The sequence below is a fragment of the Panicum virgatum genome, chromosome 6N (assembly GCF_016808335.1).
Source record: "Panicum virgatum strain AP13 chromosome 6N, P.virgatum_v5, whole genome shotgun sequence".
Classification (NCBI taxonomy): Eukaryota; Viridiplantae; Streptophyta; class Magnoliopsida; order Poales; family Poaceae; genus Panicum; species Panicum virgatum.
In genome coordinates, this window is record NC_053150.1 from 24,376,292 (window position 1) to 24,401,758 (window position 25,467).

A 25,467-nucleotide genomic window follows, 5' to 3' on the forward strand; every position below is an offset into this window, starting at 1 on the left:
GTTCATGCTACTTAACCTTTAATCTTTTGCTCGTGTAGAACAATCATTTGGTCTTATTGTTCGGCATCTATATTCAGCAGTAAATAAAAAGCTGTTAGTAGAAAAAATCATCTAAATATAATCTAAGTATGGTCTTGTTTTGAGGATTTTGACATACGAAACATAATGATGCAATCAAAATTTAATCAAGATTTTTAATTTAAAAATTATAATTTTTTAATTTCATATTTGCATTCAAGGAATGTAAGCAAATTTTATTTATTCTTGTATGTCTGCATGTAAGGAGCTAAAAAGTGGTCAGCAACTCAGCATGCACGCTTCACATGATGGTTGCGAACCATCAACTGAAGAATGCATAACCCCCCACACAGGACAGGAGCCAGGGGTCGCGAGGAAGAGGATAGAGGGTTCCCGGAAGGAGGCTGCAAAACCTAGCACTGGGGCCGAGCAACAACGCGCCAGGCGGTCAGGCCCCGCGCCGCGCGCCCCGCGCGCGCCCGCATTTGCGATTCCTTTCCCTCCTCGCGTGGCTACCCCCACGCGCATTGTACCAGGACGGGGGGATCCATGGCGCTGGCGGCGCGACGGGGCTCCTGGTGGTAGGGCTCCTCCCTGGTGGCGGATCTGGGGCCCGCGTCATGGCGCTCTTCCGCAAGTTCTTCTACCGCAAGCCGCCCGACGGGCTCCTCGAGATCACCGAGCGCGTGTACGGTGCGTTTGCCCCTTGCCCAATCATCCCCGCTTGCCTCGTCAATGCCAGCGTCCGTTCTGCATGGAAACTCTATATGCATGGTCGTCTGGTTTGCGTTTCCATTTGGGAATGCCGTGGTGAATATGTCTGGCGGTGATGCAGCAATTATTAGAAATGGTTCGGTGGGTTTTTTTAATTTCTCCTTCCATGTCTTGATTTGTCGTGCGCAATTCGTCTTCACTTGTTGTGGTGAGAGGCTGTTTTGGGATCAGACTGGAAATTTTAGTTGCCATCAAGCTTTAGCAGCTCTACTCCAGACATCGTGCTGTTATATTTTTGTGTTGTCGAATTTTTTTATTTGTCATAGGTCTAAGTTTCCTTAATTTTTCTTGTAACCAAGACTGTAGGAGATACTGTAAACTAGTAGAACAATAACATAAGTTCATCTTGGTGAAATTTTTGGAAATGAAGTCCAAACTGACAAGCCCAGATAATTTGACATGGAACAGTAGTGTATGATTTGAAATACAAACTAGTTATTCGAATTAAGAACCATCACTCAGTTATCACAAATAGCACTCCAAAAAACGATCAGAATCGCCCACAAAAGGAAAGGAATCCGAGAAAGTAACAACGAATTTAGTGCCCTTCTCACATTTGTGTACTAGAATAGATTATTGGTTCGGGCCAGCTTAAGGAAAATGCTGTTATGGCCATTTTTGTATGGCTTAATAGCTATCCCTTTTAATATTAAAACATGCCTTTTGTGACTACCAATGCTTCAGTGTGAAAAGGGAAAAGGATAGATGTCCAGTTCTACTTGCTATACTGCTATATTGTTTTCTAAATCAAATTTCAGTTATCTTGTTTAGTTGTCTTGTACTACTTTTGTTGTATTTTGTCACTGTGAAAAGGAAAAATGATAGAAGTGACAAGTGAGGCTGGTTTCTTTATTTTGTTGTTGCACTTTTTTCATATTTTCTTACTTGCAAGTTTAAGTATTTTAAACTTAATATGGCTTGTGATACATGCACTTTTCTTCTTTTTGAAGTTTAATTTGCCATGCATACTGTGGAACACCTGGATTATGGTTCTGTTGTTCTCCACTGATGATGGAAATATATATTTGTTTGTTTTATGAATGTTATTGTATCTAATTTCCGGTGAAGATTAATGGGAAAAATGCAAACTACTTGTACATGTTTGTAGATTAACCATCTTAGCCCTCCAAACTGCCTTGAGATTTGTGCAGATGATGCTACAAGATTTGATTGTATTTGAATTTGGGAAGTATTCATGCTCAAGGCACACTTGTTGATAGTGTAAAAGCTGTAGGATTTAATATATATCAGTTTTCCTTTTCCGAATTGGTTTGCTGAAGTGTTATTGGCTTTCTGCTAAAATGTTTACTATTCCTATCTTGTTCACTGTAGTGTTTGATTCTTGCTTCACATCTGATGTCTTTGATGATGAGAAGTACCGAGATTATATTACTGACATTGTTACGCAACTTCGGAGCCACTTCGCTGATGCTTCATTTATGGTCTTCAACTTTCGGGATGGAGAAAGTCAAAGTTTATTGGCAAATATCTTATCAAGCTATGATATGGTAGTTATGGACTATCCCAGACAATATGAGGGGTGCCCACTCCTTACAATAGAAATGATTCATCATTACTTAAGGTCGGGGGAGAGTTGGCTCTCTTTGGGACAGCAAAATGTGTTAATAATGCATTGTGAGCGTGGTGGCTGGGCTGTACTTGCATTCATGTTAGCAGGATTGCTGTTGTACAGAAAACAGTTCATTGGTGAGCAAAGGACACTGGAGATGATTTACCGGCAAGCACCTCGTGAGCTGGTTCAGTTGCTCTCGCCGTTAAATCCTATGCCTTCTCAGATAAGATACTTACATTATATATCTCGGAGGAACATGAGCTCAGAGTGGCCACCTCATGATCGGGCACTTACTTTAGATTGTGTGATACTAAGAAACATTCCAGGCTTTAATGCAGAAGGTGGATGTCGACCTATATTCCGTATTTATGGACAGGATCCTTTACTTGCTACAAGTAACACCCCTAAGGTGCTCTTTGCAACACCAAAAAGGAGCAAATATGTTCGGCTTTACAAGAAGGTTAGTTTTTTTTTTACCATTTTCTTATTCCAGAACTGGAAAGTCCATCATTTTATGACTAGCATGCAGAATGAGAACACATATATGATGACATTGTTTAAATTTTCTCATTTGGTATGCCATTGCCTTCTGATGACATTGTAATACTAATTGAAATTTCCTTTATGTTACCCAGGCAGATTGCGAACTGATTAAGATTGACATCAACTGCCATATTCAAGGTGATGTTGTCCTTGAATGTATTAGCCTTGATGCTGATCAAGAACGAGAAGAGATGATGTTCCGAGTCATGTTCAATACAGCCTTCATTAGATCTAACATTCTAATGTTAAACCGTGATGAAATTGACATGATGTGGGATACCAAAGATCGATTCCCAAAGGAATTCAGGGCTGAGGTATGTATTTGTTGCCGTGATTTTTTTCTCCTGAAGCTATTTAGAAATTACTAACTTATTTTGTCCTCTTGTTAGGTTCTTTTATCAGAAATGGACACGGCAAATCAATTCGGTCCCATGGAAGTTTCGGGTATAGGAGAAAAGGAGGGCTTACCGATTGAAGCATTTGCAAAGGTTCAAGAGATGTTCAGCAATGTTGATTGGCTAGATCCGACAGGGGATGCTGCAATCCAACTTTTCCAGCGACTTACTTCAACAGAAAATATACAGTTGAGGCAAGGATTCTTGTCTCCAAGTAAGAAAGAAGCAGAGTCATTAGAGCTTGGTTCAATTTCTCCAACCAACCAGCATTCTGACAATCTTCAACAAGAACCAAGCAACATTTTACACCCCTCAGTTTATGTGAACAAACAGGAAAGTGTTGGTGGCAGAAGATTGACCCTGTTGCAGCCATCCACTAATTCTGAAGTCAAAACTGGAATTTCTGTCATCCAAGAAAATCTAGGCTCTCTAATTCACGAGGTTGACAGTAATACCGAACAGTCAACTTCACTGGAAAAGGCTGTCCCGTCGACTGTGAAATCTATCGAACCGGTTCTTAAGGATCAAAATGCTAAGTTTGATGAGCAACATGGTTCAGACCAATGCTCTTCACCCACTACAACTATGTCACATCGATTTCCCGTTTCTATTTCGTGCTCTGCTCTTTCTGGCAACTCCAGTCCTAGATCACTTTCAGCTTGCCCAAGATTCCATAGCGCCCCTTCAGCCCTTGGAATTACAACTCTGTTGGAAGAACATGCTGGACACTCTAAGAGTTGTAGTTCAACCATAACCTCGACTACAGTATCAAATGTCTCAACTGGTGTAGTCAAAATTACATCAAAACTACCATCAGGACAACATTCAGCAACAACAGGTGTAGCTTAATTGATATTCGACAACCACATGATACCATAATCCTTATTTATGCTTTAACCTTTGATAATGTGATAGGTACTCCTGTTATAACAAAAGGTATGCCACCATGCCCCCCTCCACCATCACCACCATCTTTGCTGGTATCAGATGCTATTATGATGTCAGAACCAAAAGACTCATCTCAACCTGCTCTCAAGCATTCAGGTTAAGTCATCATGCATATTAAGACTATATATTTTTTCTTGTAGTTTATTTTTTATAATTAAATTCTTTCTTTTTCGTAGGCCTTCCATCTTATCCAGAGAGACAATCTACATTTCAGTCACTTGAAACTAGTACTCTGCCCACGAATCCTCAGAAATCTTCAACTAGCGCCGCAAATGAATCGCTGCAAACTTCTGCTCCACCACCACTCCCACTGCCCATGTCATCAGCAACTTCCAGTTCTTCTAGTATTTACCATCTGCCTCCAGATTCTGTGCCTGTCCCTCCAACTTCATTCAGACCTCCAGTGCCAGCTACACCGCAACCACAATCATCGCCACTGCCACCCCCGCCTCCAGCCTCTCCTAGGTTTCCACCCTTTAGGTCTAATGCACCATCACCACCGCCACCACCTCCAGCACCTGCTTCTAGTTCGTCTCCTCTTAATCTGACTGGGCCACCTCCATTCCCACCTCCCCCACCTTCACCTAGGTGCTCTCCCAGAAGACCTGCACCGCCACCACCTCCACTACTTCCTTCTTCATCTACCATTAGAGCTTCAACGCCACCTCCATCTGGAACAACTTCCGGTCCCCCTCCTCCCCCACCGCCATGCTATTCATCAAAACAATCACCCAACCCCATGGGCAATTCAATGCCGTCACCTCCTGTTCCACCACCACCCTCCCATGGAGGTCGCAGTGGAGCTTCTGGCAACGCTGTACCCCCGCCAGCACCTCCCGGTGGTAATGCTAAACTGCTTGGTTCTCAGGGGCGTGGACCTGCACCTCCTTCAGGTCCGACGTCAAAGAGCTTTCACTCTGGTCAGGCTATGTCCAGAAGGTCCAATTTAAAACCACTTCATTGGGTGAAAGTAACAAGAGCAATGCATGGTAGTTTGTGGGCAGAGTCACAAAAGCCTGACGAAACTTTAAAGTACCTCACTGGCATCTTGACTGAACTTGTTAATGATCATATGAATTGCAATTTTCTAAGCTAATGTGTCTTTTCGGTGACACAGAGCCCCAGTGTTTGATATGTCAGAATTGGAAAATCTTTTCTCAGCTGTTCTGCCAAATTCAGATTCAAGGCGCTCAGACAAGTCAGGCAATCGTGCATCTGGGCCTAAATCAGAGAAAATTCATCTTGTAAGTTGTTTTACCTAGTCCTAGCATGTCTCTGCACTTCATTTTCTCCAACCAGTGTGATGTCACCCTGATCTTGTTTTGTGTTGCACATTCGAGTCCAATTTTTATGGTAACTAGTAAAGACCGCTTCTTGCAATTTATTGTTTAAACATGGGTATAAGTACTCCTTAGCACCTATTTATTTTTGTTTCCTTGTTTGATAGTGTTGGAGTATATTGAGCCCATGTGTATAGAGGCCCATCTAGAGGCCCATGTATAGGTTCTATATATACCCACCCTTTTAGGGTTGGAGGAATATAGCAATTATTCCCGTCATTATGGTATCATTAGCCTAGGATTAGGTTTTCTCTCACCTTCCTCTCTCCTCCTATGCTCCAGCCCGCAGGCCCCGCCGCCGCCGGCGCCGCCGCTGCCCCTCTCCTCCTTCCCTCCCCTCTACTCTTCCTCTCCCTCCTCTGCTCCCGCTCGCGCGGATCTGGGCGCCTGGGCCATCGGCGCCCGGCCGCCGCCGCCAGGTTTTCCTGCAGCCGCCTCCGCCTCTGCCTCGCGTCCTGGCGCTTGGTCCCGATCCGCCGCCGCCCTTCCAGGGCCGGGCGCGGGCGCGGCGGGACCTGCGGGATCCGCCCAGGGTGCGGCCGCTGCGGGCTCTGGTTGCGCCGCCGCCGCCCCTGCGGTGGTCCTCGCCGCCGATCTCGGGCCGGACGCGGCTGCACCCGCCGCCGCAGGGGCTGGGGACGTCGCCCCCCTTGCTCCAGGCGCGGGACCCGGCGCGGGTCCTCTGCAGCAGGCCCTGGAGCCGCCTCCCGTGGTGGAGCAGCCCGTGGAGGCCGCCACGACCGCCTCAGGTGCCGATCTGGCCGCCCTGCGGGCCGCAGCACAACTGCTGCAGGCCGCGGGCGCCGATCCGGCGGTCCTGCGGGCCGCAGCCCAGCTACTACACGCCGCGGGGGCTGCTCCAGAGGACGCAGCCGCCGATCACGCCGCTGCTGCTGCCCACCGCGCCGCCATCGCAGCGGGCAAGCACCCCGTTGTCGACGCCGCGTCCGACACTGCGTGGACCGGGCTCGGGATGCCGCCTGCGGATGCGCCGCTCTCCACCATCGCCATCCGCGGGCAGCCGGCCGACGCCGCACTCGCCGCGGCCCTCCTCGCCGCCAAGTCGGAGGCTTCGGCGGCTCAGGAGCGGGTCCACGCAGCTTCCCTAGCCTAGGAGCGTGAGCGCGCCACGGCCGACGCCCTCGCTCTCCGGGTCGCCGAGGCGGAGCGCTTCCTCCGCGTCTCTTTCGGCCGGCCCGTCGACCCCGAGCCCGGCGCCTCTTCCTCCCGCCAGGCCCCGATCGCTGGAGCTGGAGCTCGGTACGACCCGACTGACCCCATGGTCGCCCAGCTCCACCTCCAGGCGGCCGGCGTCCAGAACATCAGGGCTCTGGTCTCCGTCCTCCTTGACCCCGCGTCCTCCTCCTACGGCCGCTGGCGGGACCAGGTCCTCCTCACCCTCCGCCGCTACACCCTCGACGACCACGTCCTCGTCGACTCGCCGATCGAGGCGCGGGACGTGATGTGGCTGCGCCTCGACAACGTCGCCCTGTCCTGGATCTTCGGGACCATCTCCCTGGATCTTCAGGACCCCGTCAGGACACACGGCGGCACCGCGCGGTAGACCTGGGTGGCGCTCGAGGGGCAGTTCCTCGGCAACGCCGAGTATCGCGCCCTCCAGCTCGACGCCACCTTCCGCACCTTTGTGCAGGGGGACCTCTCCGTCGGTGAGTACTGCCGGTGGATGAAGAGCATGGCCGATGCTCTTCACGACCTCGGAGATCCAGTGTCCGATCGAGTCTTGGTGCTCAATGTCCTACGAGGACTGAGCAGCACTTACGACCACCTGAAGGGCTGGATCGCCCGCCAAAGGCCCTTCCCCACCTTCCTGCAGGTCCGGGACGACCTCGCCCTCGAGGAGATCACCAGGGGTCTCGCGCCCGGATCGTCCTCGCCCAACCCCGCCGCGCTCGTTGCTACTCCACCGGCCTCCTCCACTGCTCCTGCCACCTCCCTCCTTGGTGCTACTCCCGCCGGGCAGACCGAAGGAGGGGGGGCCATGGACATCGCCGGCGACGGGGTGGTGGTGGCACTGGTGGCCCTGCTTCTGGGAACACCGGTACCGGTGGGGGCCGTCGGGGCGGCGCGCCGACACCGGCTCCGGCTCCCGCTCCCACCCCTACCGCTGGAGGTACGCCCTGGCCATCCTTCAGCAACCCATGGTCAGGGCGCATCTCGATGTGGCCGTTCCAGGGACCGGGAGGGGGGCCTCGTCCTCAGCTCCAGCCGGCGGCCATGTTCACTGGCGCTGCTCCACTCTTCGCGCCTTCCTGGACCCCGCCCACTCAGCCCAGCCAGCAGCCGACCTGGCCTGGGGGGTGGGACCAGGCCGCTCTGGCGCAGTCATTCAGCACCATGGGACTGACGCCGCCGATCAGCACCGAGTGGATCGCCGACTCGGGCGCCTCGTTCCACTCCACTCCCGATGCTGGTATCCTCTCTTCTGTCCGACCCCCACACCCATCTTGTCCTTCTTCTATCAAGGTTGGTGATGGGTCTTGCCTTCCTGTCACCGCCGTGGGTTCTGCTCCTCGACTTCCTACTGTTCTTGTTGCTCCTCAAATGGTTCACAACCTTCTTTCTATTCGCCAGTTTACTGCTGACAACTCCTGTTCTATCGAATTTGACTCCTCTGGTCTTACTGTGAAGGATTCGGCTTCCCGGCGTCCGCTCCTCCAATATGACAGCCCGGAGCCCCTTTACACTCTTCGGCTTCCTACTTCCGCTGCCTCGGCTTCTTCGTCTTCTGCTTTTGCCGTGACGCCTTCTTCCACCACCTGGCACCGCCGGCTTGGTCACCCCGGCCGCGACGTTTTGGCTCAGCTCCGCCGTAGTACCGATGTTCCATGTACTAGGGCTCCTGCTGAGCACCTCTGTCATGCGTGCCAGTTAGGTCGTCATGTTAGACTTCCGTTTTCTTTTTCTTCTTCGCATGCTGCACATGCTTTTGATCTCATTCACTGTGACCTGTGGACATCTCCTGTACTCAGCATGTCTGGCTATAGATATTATCTGGTCATTGTTGATGATTTCTCTCATTACTCTTGGACTTTCCCTTTGCGCGCCAAGTCTGAGACCTTCCCCACCCTCCTCCACTTCTTTGCCTAGGTGTCCACTCAGTTTGGCCTCACCGTTAAGGCCGTCCAGTGTGACAACGGGTGGGAGTTCGATAACTCCACCTCCCGGTCTTTCTTCCTGTCTCGGGGTGTTCAGCTGTGTATGTCTTGTCCGTATACCTCTCCTCAGAACGGCAAGGCTGAGTGGATGAATCGCACGACGAACGACGTCGTGCGCACCCTTCTGATCCAGGCTTCTCTTCCCCCGCGCTTCTGGGCTGAGAGCCTCCACACCGCCACCTACCTGCTCAACCGCCTTCCGTCCACTGCTTCTCCTGCTCTCACACCACACCACGTTCTTTTCGGTACCCCTCCTCGCTACGACCACCTTCGGGTCTTCGGGTGTGCGTGTTACCCTAACACGTCCGCCACCGCTTCTCACAAGCTGGCGCCCCGCTCGACTCGTTGTGTGTTCCTTGGGTACTCCCCTGACCACAAGGGGTACCGATGCTTTGACCTCACCTCTCGCCGCATTCTGATCTCCCGACACGTTGTCTTCTACGAGTCGGATTTCCCCTACTCCACCTCTTCCACACCTTCTCCTGATCCCAAGCTGGCGTCCCTGTTTCCGACTGACCCGGTGGTCCAGCCACTGTTACCTGTCTTTCCTTTTCCTGCAGGTTTTCCCGGCGCACCGACACCACTTCCGGTGATCCCTGCTGCGCCGAGCGCGGCCCCGGGGCCCTCGGTCGCGCCACGCATGGCCCCCGGACCTCCGGTCGTGCCGCGCGCGGGCCCGGTGTCTCCCGCTGCGCCACGCGCGGCCCCGGTGCCTTCCCCTGCCCCTGCGCGGTACGCTCAGCCGGTGCAGGTGTACCGCCTTCGCTCGGCACCGACCTTGGCTTCGCGGCGGTACGCTGAGCCGGTACGTTCGGCGACGACAACGGCGCTGTCTCCTGCTCCGGAGGCTTCTGCGACGCCGACACCGGAGCCGTCGCCGCCGCCTCCTCCGGCTCCCTCTAGAGCCGCGCCGGAGGTGTACCACCCGCCAGTCGTCCATCGGGATCCTCGGCATATCCATCCCATGGTGACTTGGCGGATGGCGTCTCAGGCCGCGACTCTCTCTGCCACCGAGGGAGAGCCGCGGGTCTCTCCGGTACCCTCCTCTGTCCGCGACGCCTTGGCGGATCCTCACTGGCGTCGTGCGATGGAAGAGGAGTACGCAGCTCTTCTTGCCAACCAGACGTGGGACCTCGTGCCGCGTCCGTCTGGTGGCAATGTGGTGACTGGCAAGTGGATCTGGACGCATAAGCGTCGGGCTGATGGCACACTGGAGCGCTACAAGGCTCGCTGGGTTCTCCGGGGATTCACTCAGCGACCTGGAGTGGACTATGATGAGACCTTCAGCCAAGTGGTGAAGCCCGCTACTGTGCGCTACAAGGCTCGCTGGGTTCTCCGGGGATTCGCTTGCGCTCTCGCGCTCGTGGCCTGTGCACCAGCTGGACGTGAAGAATGCGTTTCTTCACGGCACTCTGTCAGAGACTGTCTACTGCTCTCAGCTAGCGGGCTTTGTGGACTCGAGTCGTCCGGACATGGTCTGCCGGCTTAACAAGTCTCTCTATGGTCTGAAGTAGTCTCCACGGTCTTGGTACTCTCGGTTCGCCACGTTCTTGATGACACTGGGGTTCACCGAGGCCAAGTCTGACATGTCTCTCTTCATCTACCGCCGTGGGGATGAGACTGCATATCTGCTGCTATATGTCGATGACATTGTGCTCACAGCTTCCAGTCAGCAGTTGCTTCAGAGTGTCATCTCCTCTCTGCAGCAGGAGTTCGCTATGAAGGATCTCGGTCAGCTCCACCACTTCTTGGGCGTCACTGTTGAGCCTCGCCCGTCTGGTCTTCTCCTTCACCAGCGGCAGTACGCCCTCGATATTCTGGAGCGGGCTGGTATGACTGATTGCAAGCCCTGCTCCACTCCTGTCGACACTCAGGCGAAGCTGTCTGCTGATCTGGGTGATCCGGTGGCTGATCCTACGGCCCACCGGAGTCTGGCCGGCGCGTTGCAGTACCTCACCTTTACCAGGCCGGACCTCACCTACGCTGTCCAACAGGCCTGTCTCCATATGCATGATCCCCGGGAGTCACACCTTGCTGCGCTGAAGCGTCTCCTCCGGTACGTCCGTGGCACTGTGGACCTCGGCCTGGTACTTCACCGCTCGTCCTCTGCTGAGCTGGTGGTCTACACCGACACTGACTGGGCTGGCTGCCCGGACACTCGTCGCTCCAACTCCGGCTATGCCGTCTTCCTAGGCGGCAACCTGGTCTCCTAGTCGTCCAAGCGGCAGCCGGTTGTCTCCCGCTCCAGTGCCGAGATGGAGTACCGGGCTGTCGCTAACGCGTGGCGGAGGCGTCCTGGCTATGACAGCTCTTGGCGGAGCTCCACAGTCCGCTCGCCAAGAGCACGCTCGTCTACTGCGACAACGTCAGCGCCGTGTATCTCTCCACCAACCCCGTTCAGCATCAGCAGACGAAGCACGTGGAGATCGACCTACACTTCGTGCGCGACAGAGTCGCCATCGGCGACGTTCGGGTACTCCATGTCCCGACTACCTCCCAGTTTGCTGACATCTTCACCAAGGGGCTGCCCTCCTCGACATTCTCGGAGTTTCGATCCAGCCTCAACGTAGCCGGTGGCTAGTTGTGGCTGCGGGGGGGTATTTGCCCTTTGTTCTCTCTTCTTGTCTAGTCTTGAACACCGCTGCGCCGGTAGTTCAGACTGCAGGGGGTGTTAGCTTTCTTGTTGTCCAGTCTTGAACACCGCTACGCCGGTAGTTCAGACTGCTGGGGGGTGTTGGAGTATATTGAGCCCATGTGTATAGAGGCCCATTTAGAGGCACATGTATAGGTTCTATATATACCCACCCTTCTAGGTTTGAAGGAATATAGCAATTATTCCCGTCATTAGATAGAACACCTCCCTTTCTGTTATTTGTTACATGTGTTAGAGTTTGTGCCGATTACTTCTGCTTCTGGTATTTTTTTTGTTTTTTTGTTCTTGAACGACGCAGGAGGACTGCATGTCATTTCATTTAAGGAATGGTTAGAAAAACCTCAGCCCTCAGTACAACAGACCCACTAGCTTGCTACTTACAAAAAACAAGCTGTGACCAAACTGTGACCCAAAGCCAACCAGGACATAGAGGGCCTGTTGTAGCGACCTATCGAGGAGCTCTTTGAGCTTGGTGGCTCCTGCCAAGCACCAATGCACACATTCACTAGACAGCTTCTGCAGGAGCACCTGAACATGTGGTCTCACTCCCTCGAATACACGAGTTTCAATGCTTCCATACTTCCCACATGACCAGAATGATGAGAGAGTTTAGGCCCTTTCGACGATCCTTAGGCACAGACTTGATAGTAGAGCACCACCAAGCAAAAAACTGGTTGTCGGGGTGGCAGGCCAGGCTATGACCAGGTTCAGGTGTTGAGAGATCAATGACCAGACTTGCTGGGTGAACACACACATGAGAAGGAGATGCTGGGCTGTTTCCTGGTCCTGGTCACAAAGTGGGCAACCTGCCTGATAAGGCAAACCCCTCTTGGCTAGGCTATCAGCTGTCCAAATGCGTCGTCTGATGGCCAGCCAAAGGAAGTAGTTACACTGCAATGGAGCCCAGCTCTTCCAAATGGGTCTTCAGGGTGGGAACCTGATTGAGCCAACAAAACAGGTTGCTAAGCTGATTTGCTTCTATAAACTCCAGATTGATTTAACTTCTGTCTAAACTGATCGTGGATGCCCTGCTGCAAGACCACTCCATCCAGTAGGCCCCAAACCCAGCTTCTGTTCTGAAGTGCTTGTGCTACTGTTCTAGAATTAACCACCCACTTTGGTATTGCTCTTAATAAATTAGGAGCCAATTCCGCCATAGTACTTCCATTTAGCCACCGATCTGTCCAAAAGAGGATAGACTCTCCATTGCCAACCACTGAATCAACCGCCATATCAAACAGTGCCTTTGCTTTCGCTGGCACCTCGATTGGGAGACCAGCCCATGGTCTGTTAGGATCTGTTTTTTGCATCCACAGCCACCGGATCCGTAGGGCCCATCCGAAGAACTCCAGGTTAGGAATGCCCAGACCGCCATATTCCAGAGGCTGTTGTACTTTTTCCCAAGAAACAAGACAGTTTCCTGCATTAGCCTTTTCCTGCCCTTTCCAGAGAAAATCCCGATGCTTCTTGTTAATGGCTTTAATTACCCACCTCGGAAGATCCAAGGCAATCATCATATAAGTGGAAGTGTCTGTCAGGCATCCCGGTCGGTGATCGTGATCTGCAATCTTGTCAACAAGAGGTAGGAGCACATCTTTGGTAGGTTTTCTGATGGTGAGAGGTAAACCGGGATATTGGCATGGGAAATTTTTTATTGTGTGAGCCAGATGCTTAGCTGTGTGCTGCAAGTCCTCCTCAGAGCAGTGAATTGGGTATGTAGAACTTTTAGACAGGTTGGTATGGAGACCAGAGGCATGCCCAAACAAGTCAAGTAAAAATTTCATAACCTCGAGGTCGTTGCTTGTGGGGCGCAAAATTTCATAGCCAGAGGCTCGATGTGTAGTTTGCTGAACAGCAAGTGGTTGCAATAGCTGCTGTTGGATAGCATACTTGATCAACGAATTCAGCATGTCCGTCACTAAAATAAATAGCATCAGGGAGAGGGGATCCCCTTGTCGGAGACCATGATGGTGGAAAATAACATCACCTGGTGTCACATTTACTAGTATCTGTGTAGATGAGGTAGAGAGTAGCAGGCAGAGCAGATTGCACCATCTTCTACCGAAATGCAAGTGTTGTAGGACCTCAATCAAGAAGGGCCAAGAGACTGAATCAAAGGCCTTGGACATATCCAATTTGAGAAGGATATGGGCTTCTTTCTGTGCAAGGCCTTAACCATCTGCTGTACAATGAGAAAATTATCATGGATGCTTCTCCCCCTGACAAAAGCACTTTGGTTAAAGAAGGGGTCAGGTTGGGCAACTAGGGGCTAGTCGATTGGCCATGATCTTGGTCACCAGTTTTGCAATACTGTGACTTAAACTTATGGGCCTGAAATCCTTGACCAAATAGCATCTGGTTTCTTGGGGACCAAGGTGATAAAAGCTGTGTTGAGCAATCTGAGTCGAGCCACATGACCCTGCTGTATTACTGAGAGGGCTGACATGATATCATCCTTGATTATGTGCCAACAAGTTCCGTCAGGGGCCCGGGCTTTATCAAGTGGCATACTCTTAACGGTGTCCCAAACCTCCTCTTTAGAGAATGATTCTTCTAACACTGAGAGGTCTTGATGCTGCAAGCCAATGGCCTCCAGATCGATGGTGTGTTCCCTCTCCTCCACAGTGCCCAGTAGATTTTCGCACAACTGCAGCTCTGCCTCTTGCTTGCCTTCCTGATCAATAATGATATGATCATCCACCAGCAATTTAGCAATGAAATTCTTCTTTCTGAACCGGGCGTGCTGATGGAAGAAGGATGTGTTCACGGCCCCTTCGTGGAGGTAGAGAATCCTTGACCGAAGGCGGACAATTGTGCGCTCAAGCGATGCCAAGCTGAGGCAGTGGAGCTTTTCTAGGTGAGGATGTGGCAATCATCAGGTGATGAGGACAACCCAGCTTGGTCGAGGCCACATCTTCGGGAATATACAATTGGGGGGGGGGGAGGGGTGGGGGGGGGGGGGGGGGGGGCGCGGCCGCTCCAGTGCAGGTGCGTGCAGGTGCATGGAGCGTTTGCCTCCCCCACCTGATCTGATGGAGCCAAAAGACTGGAGTCCGGCCCTGCAGAGAGACCATCCCGGCTAGTCATCGACCACTAGCCTAGCGGCCGCAGCTCCAGCCCTGGCATCCATTGAAGAGATTTCCACCACCACCGCAGGGCAGCTTGTTACGCCATCGTCCGCCGCAACCGTCTTGGTCCCGTCCTTGAACAGACCAGTGTCTGGGGGTGATTGGGTTGTTGCGACCATGTCCGCCAAGACCGCTCTGGTCCTGTCCTCGGCCAGACCAGCGTCAAGAGGCAGCAGTGTCGGGTCTTCAGGGGAGAGGTGGAGGTGGAAGACCAATCTCCTCTATCACCGGGGCAAAGGCCACCTCCAATGGGACTCCACCCAGATGGATTTCCGTTGCAGCCTCTGATCCGATTGTCGCGTCAATGTTCGCCAATGTGGGAGAGGGGGCCTCGGGGCGGGAATCAATAGTAGTCGCAGCCTCCATGGGACCCGGCTTGACCACCTCAGCATGTGCAACCAGGATCCCTACGACCACGCCCGCCGACTCTGCATTGAAGAAAAATGCCTGGGCCAGGGCGTCATTTGTTGGAACAAAAGGTTTGCATGCCTGGGGACTAAGCGCCACAACATCAAGGGCAGCGACCGGGTCCACCGAGGCACCATGGGCTCCTGGGTCACCGTGCATGAAGCAGCCCCATCCGTCGACGCAATAATAGGGGGCGCCGTCGGGCGCCCCCGGTACCACCTCCTACCGGATGCGGCATGTGTTCGAGTTGGGGGAGTTGGAATGCGGCGTCATTAATGCGAGCGTCGGAACCCAAGCAGTCGGCCCTTGAAAGCGGCGCAGTCTTCAATGCACCAGGGGCGCCAGTGAGCGTGGTGCTCACCGCCGCCATCGCTGGAGGGAGGTTAGCAGACGGGCCACTACGCGGTCTCCAGCGCTTACGATGACTATTTTCATCAGCCGAAGGTGGAGGAGACGGGGTATCATCCACTGTTGGTAACTGATTGAATAGTAACATCAAACATCCACCGAGTAAATGAGGGAACGTCTCACGATCCCCCGCCATTGGCGGCTCCATGATCTTCATGTCGACGCCCGCAGGGATGCGATCAGGGGACGAGCACCACGCGGCGACCCTGTAAACATCTCGACGCTCCTCCTAATCGGGACGAACTCCACTAATCCAGTAGCTCGAGTTGATGATTTATCCCACAGTGCCCACCTCCAACCATGTGTCGGGATGTCGCGCAGCTCAATTTCGACAAACGGCAGCAGGCAAGCAACAAAAGACCGAAGGAACCGAGACCAGTGCTTGATGTGGAGACAATGGGAGGTGGAGATGATTGGCTGACCGCCATGGAACACCATCGTTGTCATCTCGTCCGGTAAGAACTGCAAGAAACTGGATGGGCCAAAAAGGCACATGACGAGATTGGCCTCCTTGATCCCGAAACACCTGGCAATCATAGCTTGGATGGATTCTGTCGAGTTGTTCAGGTAGTTTGCAAACGTCAAAACGACGAGAGCACGCGTGAGCTTGTCTTCATGCCTTGAGATTTGTTGGAATGGCTGATGATGCGCCGCGGCCGGCCCGGTCACCGTCATTAGAGATCAACAGGATGCTCTCGCCGGAGATCTCGTCCGAGACGTCGTTGGAGCTAGAGGCCTGGGTTTGCCCCTCTGGACCACCGCCTGCAAAGCCCCGCTGCTCTCGTTTACTGCTGTGATGCTTGCGACCACCACCATTCTCCCCCGCCATCGCCTAGCCAGCCATGGAAGCTGTGTGTGTGTGTGGGGGGGGGGGGGACGTGGTGCGGACATTGGGGGCCAAGCCAGCTACGTCCTAGGGGGAGACGCTGCGCCGCTCGAGACGAGAACCCTCCTATGGCAAGTGTATTGCCGATGCCCAACCTCTTGACAATGGAAGTAGCAGGGCTGGAGCGGCAATCTATCGGTGGCGTGGCAAGAAGCAGTTGAAACACCTGGCCTGAAGATCCATGGGGACCAGTCGAGGAGGCAAGCATTCTAGCCGATTGCGCTCCAAACGAGTGCGGAGACTCTCTATTCGTCTAAATAACAAGTTTTCCATTTCTCAAGCCAAATAGATGGCAGTTTGGGTACATATATAGTCAGGCAACCTAGGGGTAGCTTGTTTGCTAAGCCAAGTAGCTAAAATAGAAAATAGCTAAAAACATAATCGGTGATAAGGTGCACGTAGGCATGAACCACCCACAGACAAATTGGTCACAGGCACTACCAACATATTATTCTAATTTACCATCAGGACTTGTCTCTCTCCACCTTCCTCCAGCCATCGTCGTTCGACCTCTGTTCAGCCGGCAGTGCGCCAGACAAGATACTAGAGTTAGCCGGCGAGAGAGCCGCTTTGTGAGGAACTGGTGGTGGAGAAGCCCCACGAAGAAGGATAGTCTTGAAGGAGATAGTCACGGTGACAACGGAGCGACGTGAGGATGGTGAATTGTCGCTCCACCACTAGGCCTTGGAGCGTCCAGCTGCTACCTTCGGGGAGGAAGGGGATCAGGAGGAGTAACCCAACGTAGGGTTAGGGGAGGAGGCCGGGAAGAAGGGAGCCATGGCCGTGGGGGTGGCTGCCGTGGCCAGAGTGGACAACGGCGGGAGGCTGGAGGGAGGGGCAGCGTCGGGTGGGAGGGGAGGAGGCGACGTGAGCCATCACGTTAGTACTTCTGCTTCTGGTATTACTTTGTGCAAAGATGTTTCTGTTATTACTTTCCTTGTAGCATCAGCAACATGAACTTTTCTCAAGCCTAATAGGTGAACAAGTGCCAAAATTATGCCATCATTTTTAAGGAAAACAATGCCGTGCAGGCTAGAGGTGGAACCCCCACGCACACACAAAAAAGGAATCAACTCATATAATATTGAAAAAAGCACTACTAGGGTTGCCTGGTTCATGGTTCAGGCATGTGGGTTGCTGATTTCCATGTGCTTCTATCCAAGGACAGTTCTTTTGGTATATGCTACCCTTTCAAGTCCCTTTTTCCTGGCTCCTACAGTATCAGGTTTGCCCAAACATATTCATAACGCACCGAGTAAATAATAAAGGTCCCGTTTGGATCCAAGTGCTAGTAGGTGAAAGTGCTAAACTTTAGCAGTAGTATATCAAAACAGGAGTGCTAATAGGGTGGACTAAAGTTTCGCCAAGACTCAAAAACTTTAGCGAAGGTATGAGTGTTAATTGATGCTAAAGTTTAGCACTCAACTTAGTCCCTCCAAACAGGCTCAAAATCTAGTTTTCGTGTAAGTCCTCATATATTGTCTCATGGGGTTACCATTGTATATGGTAGCTAAGCATTTTTTTTTAATTTTGCATTCTCATCCACTATTTAGGCTTTCTCCAATAAGCCATGATATTAGCTTATGCAACTTACAGGACCTGTCTATAGCTGACCTGTTTAGAATACCTTAGGTTTTACCTTCGTAACTGGGACTTCATAACATGGTGGCCTCAGAATGTAGCAGTTCAACATTTGTTCAGTTCATCTCTTGAAAGTGCTTGTATTAGATACACGTTAGTCGTTACATAAGTTACTTGCAGTTTGTTGCGTTGCTGTCTTGCTCATGTTTTTTCTTCTCTTCTGTCTGTTTCATTTTGGTTGGTTGACGTTTCATTGCTGGCATTTGTAGTGGCTATTTAATCTTTATGCCTCGTGTGTTCCTCTTGCTTATTCTCATCTCATGTGTGCTTTATCACAGATTGATCTTCGCCGAGCTAACAATTGTGGAATCATGCTTACCAAAGTCAAAATGCCACTGCCTGACCTAATGGTAAAATGATGAGATAATATAAATATCTATAATCTTTTGAAACAATTTTTTTACTATGTTAATTACTTCATTTATTGTCTTTGTAATGTACTGAAAAATGCTTCTTATAGCTTGCTATGATTGTGGGTATGTATGATAATAGTTAAAAGCACTTTGTACTTGACATGACAAAGCTAGTAGGAATGGCTATTGTGTTGTGTTAATTGTCATCGGCACCTATTTGAAATAATCTGGAAGGAATTAAAAAGTGCATGTCATTGGTGTTCCTTTGGCCACTCAGTTACTTGCGCATGTTTGTTAGTAACACCAGCCTGTTTTTTGTTTTGAGCATAGAGTGCAATTCTGGCCTTGGATGATACTGTCCTGGATGCTGACCAGGTGGACAACCTTATTAAGTTCACTCCAACTAAAGATGAAATAGAACTTCTAAAGGTTTAGGTCATCCAGGCTCTAGTCTATCTTTAATTAAATATGTTATTATAGTTGAAACCAATAATGTTTGGGATATGATTATTAGGGTTACAAAGGAGATGAGCAAATACTTGGAGAATGCGAACAGGTGACTTCTTTTCTATAGTTTGCTTTACTTATTTACATCAAAAGTTAAATCTTGTATTGAATGTACATGCCTCTGTTGTGCGAAAAGCATCCCATTGAAGTCAGTGTTCCTTGATATCCATAATATGGTGATTCAAGGCACAAACATATGAATAGTATGCTCATATGTCGATTCTGATGTACACCTTTCTGCTGCAGTTCTTCATGGAGCTTATGAAAGTACCACGTGTAGAATCTAAGCTGAGAGTTTTCTCATTTAAGATCCAATTTCGTTCTCAGGTTTGGCAATTGGCTCCTATTCTTGCTATCATGAACTATACTGTTTTGTTTTGTGCTTGTGATATTTGATCTTTTTCTAACTATTTTCAGGTTTCGGACCTTAAGAGAAATCTGAACATTGTTAATTGTTCTGCAGAAGAGGTAGGCACTTGATATTAACTGAAAATTTATTGACACGTTGATATTAATTTCTTGTGTTTATCATGATGTCCATAGATAAGGGGGTCAGTCAAGTTGAAAAGGATTATGCAAACAATTCTTTCTCTGGGTAATGCATTGAACCAAGGCACTGCCAGAGGTAAGAAAAATTGTAAAATTGATACTTCCTGAGGAGCATCTGTTGCATCATCTTGTCTCCCATTTAGATTCGAGACATAATAAGTAAAAAAGAGTTGCCTTTCAATCACATCCAAAATTGTAGTGTAGCGATACCATTTCAGTAAGAGGATAAAGGAATGCAATACATGATACTCTCATGTAAGTAAAATTCCATTCATGATTTTTCATGATATCTAGTTTATTTTTTTCTCCTTGAGGGCATGAGATAATTGGCTAGTGTAGTCATCATAATGCTCATAACCCACATGTCAATAGTTACTGATAACTAGGCATTAGCTAAGCATCATTACATCTTCATGTAAAAAGAATATTGGTGCTAACTGGCTAGGATTTTACTTTGCGAGATGACTTTATACTTTATCATGTCCAATGAAGCTTAGTTGGACTTGAGAACTGCTGCTGTAATTTGGGTGGTTCAGATTTCAGAACATTGCAGCTCAAATTACTATCCCTTCGCACCTGCCGTGAAGCCTAAATTGTAATTAATGTTTCCTTCTTAAATGGCTGTGCAACATCATATAGCCAGTTTTCTTTTGAAGGGATCAATATGTTTGCTTATTGCTTCATATATTTGTTGCGATGACAACTTGTATTTACTCGTCTATTTCTAGGGAGTGTTACAGTCCCTTTATTTCTGTAACCCTTGGGGAGGTACCCCTTTCTTCTTGATATAATGATGTGCAGTTCTCCTGTGCATTCGAGAAAAAACTTGTATTTACTCAAGTAAATTTGTTATGCCTTAATTTTTTTCCTTGCGTCATACCTTTAAATTGCTTTTGCTCTTTATTCTTCGTGAACGCACTAATGTCTCCTTTGTTTTGTTGTAGGTTCTGCTGTTGGGTTCAGGTTGGATAGCTTGCTCAAACTAAGTGACACTCGCGCCCGTAACAACAAGATGACTTTAATGCACTATTTATCTAAGGTACCCCGATATTCAATATGTGTTTCCCTTTTTCAAACCCCTGTTCCATTGCACAACATCTATATTTGTGAAATACCCTAAGGCAGCTTAAGGTTTTCCTACTATGTAATTTTAAGTACAGCCTACTATCTTGTAATTATCAAGGCTAGCTCAACATTCTTGCTTTACATGCAATTTTGACAAAGAAACTTTCTCAATTAAACCTAGCCTTGCCTTCAGTTATGTGGTTAGATTTTTTTTTATTGGAAGGCACGAACAGGTAGCCAAGTATGAATAAATCTGGTTCAGAGTGCCCACTTCTCAAATTTAAGATATTTGTTTATGTGGATTGTTTCCTAATTGCATTTGTTATCCTACGACTGCTGCAAATTATTAATCAAGGGTAATTTCTTATTTCTAGTGTTTCAATGCACTATGGGGACTGCATAACTTGTTTGTAGAAACATCAATATATGTTGGACCAACATAGAAATTTAGTTTTTAGCTAGACATGTTGTGTTGATGTCCTGCTTCGTGTTTCTATTTGCTATATTTATCTCTTATGCATGACTTTATGTTTAAGTAGAGCTGTAAACTTTACAAGTTTTGTTCTGTTTGCTTCCTAGAAATTTATATTCCTAATTCATATGCTTGAATTGTGTAGTTATCCTGTTTGAGTCATTTTGCTGCAGGTGCTTTCTGAGAAACTTCCGGAACTTCTAGATTTTCCAAAAGACCTGGCTAGCTTAGAGTTGGCAGCAAAGGTGTACAATTGAATGTAGTTTTGTGCATCTGGTCATCTTGAATATTAATCATTAGTGATTTATACTTATTGTGTTCTTTATAAACTAATATAATGCAGATACAATTGAAGTCTTTAGCAGAGGAAATGCAGGCTGTAAATAAAGGACTCGAGAAAGTTGAGCAAGAGCTTACTACATCTGAAAATGATGGTCCTGTGTCAGAGATCTTTCGCAAGGTAACTACAACTGCTGCATCTTTTTATTCATTCTTTAGTAACTGCAATTAACATGGCTGTAGTACTATATGCACACCTAAGTGCACAATTTAGAAAACCAGGCTGAACTGGTGGTGTTACTGTAAACCCAAGAATGTGGTGTACATTTTCATAAGAAAATCGTAAAGTATTATTTTATTACAAATTTGGGGAGGAATTGAACCCCACAACACAGAACACTGCTTCTTTCAAATAGTCCAGGCAAATCAATTAGGCTAAGGAATTTGCTTGTCCATAGTTTTCAACTTGTATATAAAGCAACTGATTCTTGTTGGTAATGCCATCACTCGAGACCATCTATTTATTTAATTTTATTACACACCAATAATGATGTTTTATCGAACCAGTGCCTGGACCAGGTAACCACACAAACCTGGTCGGTTTCTAGAACTATGTGTTGATACCAGTGAACTCTTTTACATGAAATGTTATTTCTTGAATGTACTATCAGTTTACCAGCGCCATAGTTATAGTCAAATGGTAAACCCATCACATTTTTGGCAGACACTGAAGGATTTTCTCATTGGCGCTGAAGCTGAAGTGAGGTCTTTGACCTCACTTTATTCTAATGTGGTATGTTTATCTCTCTGTGATTGAAATTTTTTTGTGCCCTATATTGACTTTTGAGTATTATGTTTTTCTCGAATGCGCAGGAGAACTGCGCATCAATATATTAAGAAGGAGAAAAGGGGTAAAGAGCCCCTAAAACAAAAAGGTTACAGGGTTGAAGGGTCTGTAACACACCCTGGAAACACCCTAAATTGTTTCTCTTAGATTACAACTAGGACCAGACTAGACCAGACTAGACCAGACCACCAGCAACAGCTAGGAGGTAGGAGCCAGGGCGAGGGAGTTGTTTGATTAGAATTGAGGGAGCCAGGGCCAGGGCGAGGTAGGAGCCAGAGCAACAGCTATTATGTGTAGACTCTGCTTCTCCAAATGAAATGAAAGTGAACAAGGAATGTTGGAAGTACATAAGTTACTAATTGGTGCAGGGAGTTGTTTGATTAAACATGTAAATATGATGGTTGAATCGAGAAGGGTTCAATAACTCAAATTCGAAAGACATGAAACATTTAAATTGTAGGAGTTAATTTGAAATAAAAGACTCATAGATTCTACCATAATTGTAGTACATACTATATATATTACATACTATATACTTGATACCATAATAAATTTGTCTCTCACTTTCTGCAGTTCTTCTGTATTTTTAAACATTTTTTTGTCATCATATGACCATACTGTCAAGTTTCTCTCAATGTGATATTGTTTTCCTATCACATGTTTAGATATCATCTGTTTTTAGTTTACATTGTTCCTTCATTTATTCTTATGTTACTGGACATATACTACTTTTCATTTATGTTGATTATAGTATTTTTCTTGATTTTTTTCAATTCAGTATGATTATTTCTTTTGCAAAATATTGATTATTTTTCTTTGCTCAGAAATAAAATTGATTGCATAATTCTATATCTTAATTAGGATATAACTCTATATCTTAATTAGGATACTAATTACCTATATTTGATTAGAATTGAACTTATAATTTGTAACTTGAAGCTTCTACCGAGCTTTTTTTTTATTATTTTATTTTACTATTTTTGGCTCGTTTCCATATTTTTCTCATAGTTTTAACTAGTGCTCCTTTTATTATGAAGATTTGATTTTTTATGTTTGCGAATCTTTTGCCATTTTCTTGTCATTGTTGCATTTTGCCCTGATTTTTTCAAAATTTTACCATAACTATTTATTTGAGAAATTTCAAATAACTCACCTTCTATTTTGTGAGTTTGTCCAAAATACACCTACAACTTCTTTTTCATCAGCAACCAACCCATAACTATTTCTTTCTGTCAAATCCTTCTCTATGGACACTTGGCTGCATGATTTAGTGCTTGTATGGTTTCAAGAGTGGCATGGTGCTATCGAGGGTCCATGTAATCCTGTTTAATAATTCATGTAATGCACTGTACATGCACCTTTTGTGGATTCACTATCTTCAAGTATGGAGAAATAGGGCGACATGTTTGATTAGATGGTCATAAAGATGTTGTAAGCCATGCATATAATACCTTGCCCCAATAATGCAATGGCACAAGCTCTGTAGCATGCATAGAATAGCTTTTACGGGCTATTTGACAACCAACTAAGAGCTGGGGACGTGAAACTGATATAAAAGTTGCAAGTTTCCAATTGGTGGTTGTGGGCTCGCTCGCCTCTAGCTCTTTTTGAATAGCAAGCCTAGTTTTTTTATTTATAACCTCCACCCCTCCCGCAATGGCCATTAGTTTTGGTTGTTGGAATTGTCCTAAGTTCTGTTATTTGGACATCTGCAGGGTCGAAACGCGGATGCATTAGCGCTTTATTTTGGAGAAGATCCAGCGCGATGTCCATTTGAGCAAGGTGTACTTTTCCACCTATTGTCCTGGAAATATTTTTGGTTTATGTAATGGGAGACTGCTGTTCTTAACATTTTTTATTCATAAATGTTTTCCTGTGTTTTGACAGTAGTCACAACACTCCTAAACTTTGTGAGATTGTTCACACGCTCCCATGAAGAGAACTGTAAACAACTGGATCTTGAAAAGAAGAAAGCTCTGAAGGAAGCAGAAGAGAATAGTAAGCAACTGGACCTTGGAAAGAAGAAAGCTCAAAAGGAAGCAGAAACAGAGAAAACAAAAACTCTAAAGGAAGCAGAAGATAACAGTAAGCAATTGCACCATGAAAAGAAGAAAGCTCAGAAGGAAGTAGAAATAGAGAAAACAAAAACTCTGAAGGAAGCAGAAGACAATAGTAAGAAACTGGACCTTGAAAAGAAGAAAGCTCAGAAGGAAGCAGAAACAGATAAAACGGAAAATAAATCCGATAATGAGGAAGCATGTAAGAAAGAATCAGCAAATGATAAAGGTTCAAAAAAAGGAATCGGCAAATGAGAAAGCTAAGCTAAACAATTCGATCAAAGAGTTAGATATATCACCTCAACCTCCTGCACAAACTGCTAGTGCCAAATGATGACAGTACCAGATGAACTAGGGATAATAGCTTTTTTGACAATGGAGGAAAGTGGATTCTGCCTCTTTCCGATGGTGCTCTCTCGCTTGCTGTCTGTTAGGTGAATCATGCAGGGTATTGTGGATCTGACATTGAAGTAAAACTAGCTGTAACAAGGAAGTCACTAACTGCACTGGTAAGCATCTTAGCACTTTGTCGATTTACCAAAAAAACAGCTTAATTCTTTATCAATAAGGTACATTTTAGTTTTGGATTAGTGCTTTGTTCAGTTTATTTCATAAATATTATTTCCTGCAGTTAATACTTTCTCAGGGGGCTGTTGAAGAAACGACCCTGGGGACAAGCTGTACAAATCTGACATAATGATAGTTTGCCTTTTGGGTATAGATTATCCTTAATATTTGTTATCTTCTTGATTGCATGTAGCTAATGTCTCGCATAATGTAAAAAATAAAATAGATCAATAGAATAACTACTGATGTATGTCTAGGTAATTAGGCTTTTCTTAGCTGTTGTAAAAATAAAGTTCCGTTTGCACGGAATGTTGTTTCTTTAGTCTACTCCCTACATCTTCAAAAGAATGCAATTCTCATTTCCTGAGAAGTCAAACGATTTCAAGTTTTACCAAATTTATACAAATAATATTAATATTTATGTTACAAAATAAGTATTACGAGATTAATCATGTAATATGTTTTCATACTAAATCTATTTAGATATATATATATATATATATATTCTGTGGCCGGTTATAGAATAAGTTATTCTGTAGCCAGGCCATCCCACCGGCCATCTGACCACCCACCGTGTGGACGCTTTCCTCTGCCTCCTTCACGGCTTCACGCAGGAGCCGAGTACACGCTAGAGTCGAGCCGCTGCGAAGACATTTACTACGGCAATTTTATTGACAATGAATTCGTTTACGATTGTTTTGGGATTCGAGTTCACGTTTGTGCCCCGCATGCAAGCTAGTTGACTGTGTTACGAGAATACATGAACATTATTCTTTGTGGACACGTTGCTGCATGTGTACGTATTTTTCATTTTTATCATCCATGTGTACGCGTGTTACGATAATACAAGCTAGAACTGGAGAGGGCTGGTGGACTAGTG

At 47.4% G+C, this 25,467-nt stretch overlaps 1 protein-coding gene across 1 annotated transcript; it reads left to right on the forward strand.

Moving 5' to 3' along the window:
• The first annotated feature begins 412 nt into the window (after window positions 1-412).
• On the forward strand, window positions 413-25,013 carry LOC120678717 (formin-like protein 6). Its single transcript, XM_039960031.1, has 20 exons — window positions 413-711; window positions 2,125-2,825; window positions 3,001-3,222; window positions 3,298-4,141; window positions 4,219-4,347; window positions 4,428-5,283; window positions 5,369-5,495; window positions 18,170-18,241; window positions 18,575-18,673; window positions 18,759-18,800; window positions 18,998-19,078; window positions 19,169-19,219; window positions 19,295-19,376; window positions 20,245-20,339; window positions 21,011-21,082; window positions 21,181-21,297; window positions 21,841-21,909; window positions 23,679-23,745; window positions 23,851-24,529; window positions 24,652-25,013. The coding sequence occupies exons 1-19, from the start codon at window positions 639-641 to the stop codon at window positions 24,273-24,275; spliced, it is 4,224 nt and encodes a 1,407-aa protein (XP_039815965.1). The 5' UTR covers window positions 413-638; the 3' UTR covers window positions 24,276-24,529; window positions 24,652-25,013.
• Window positions 25,014-25,467: the final 454 nt, after the last annotated feature.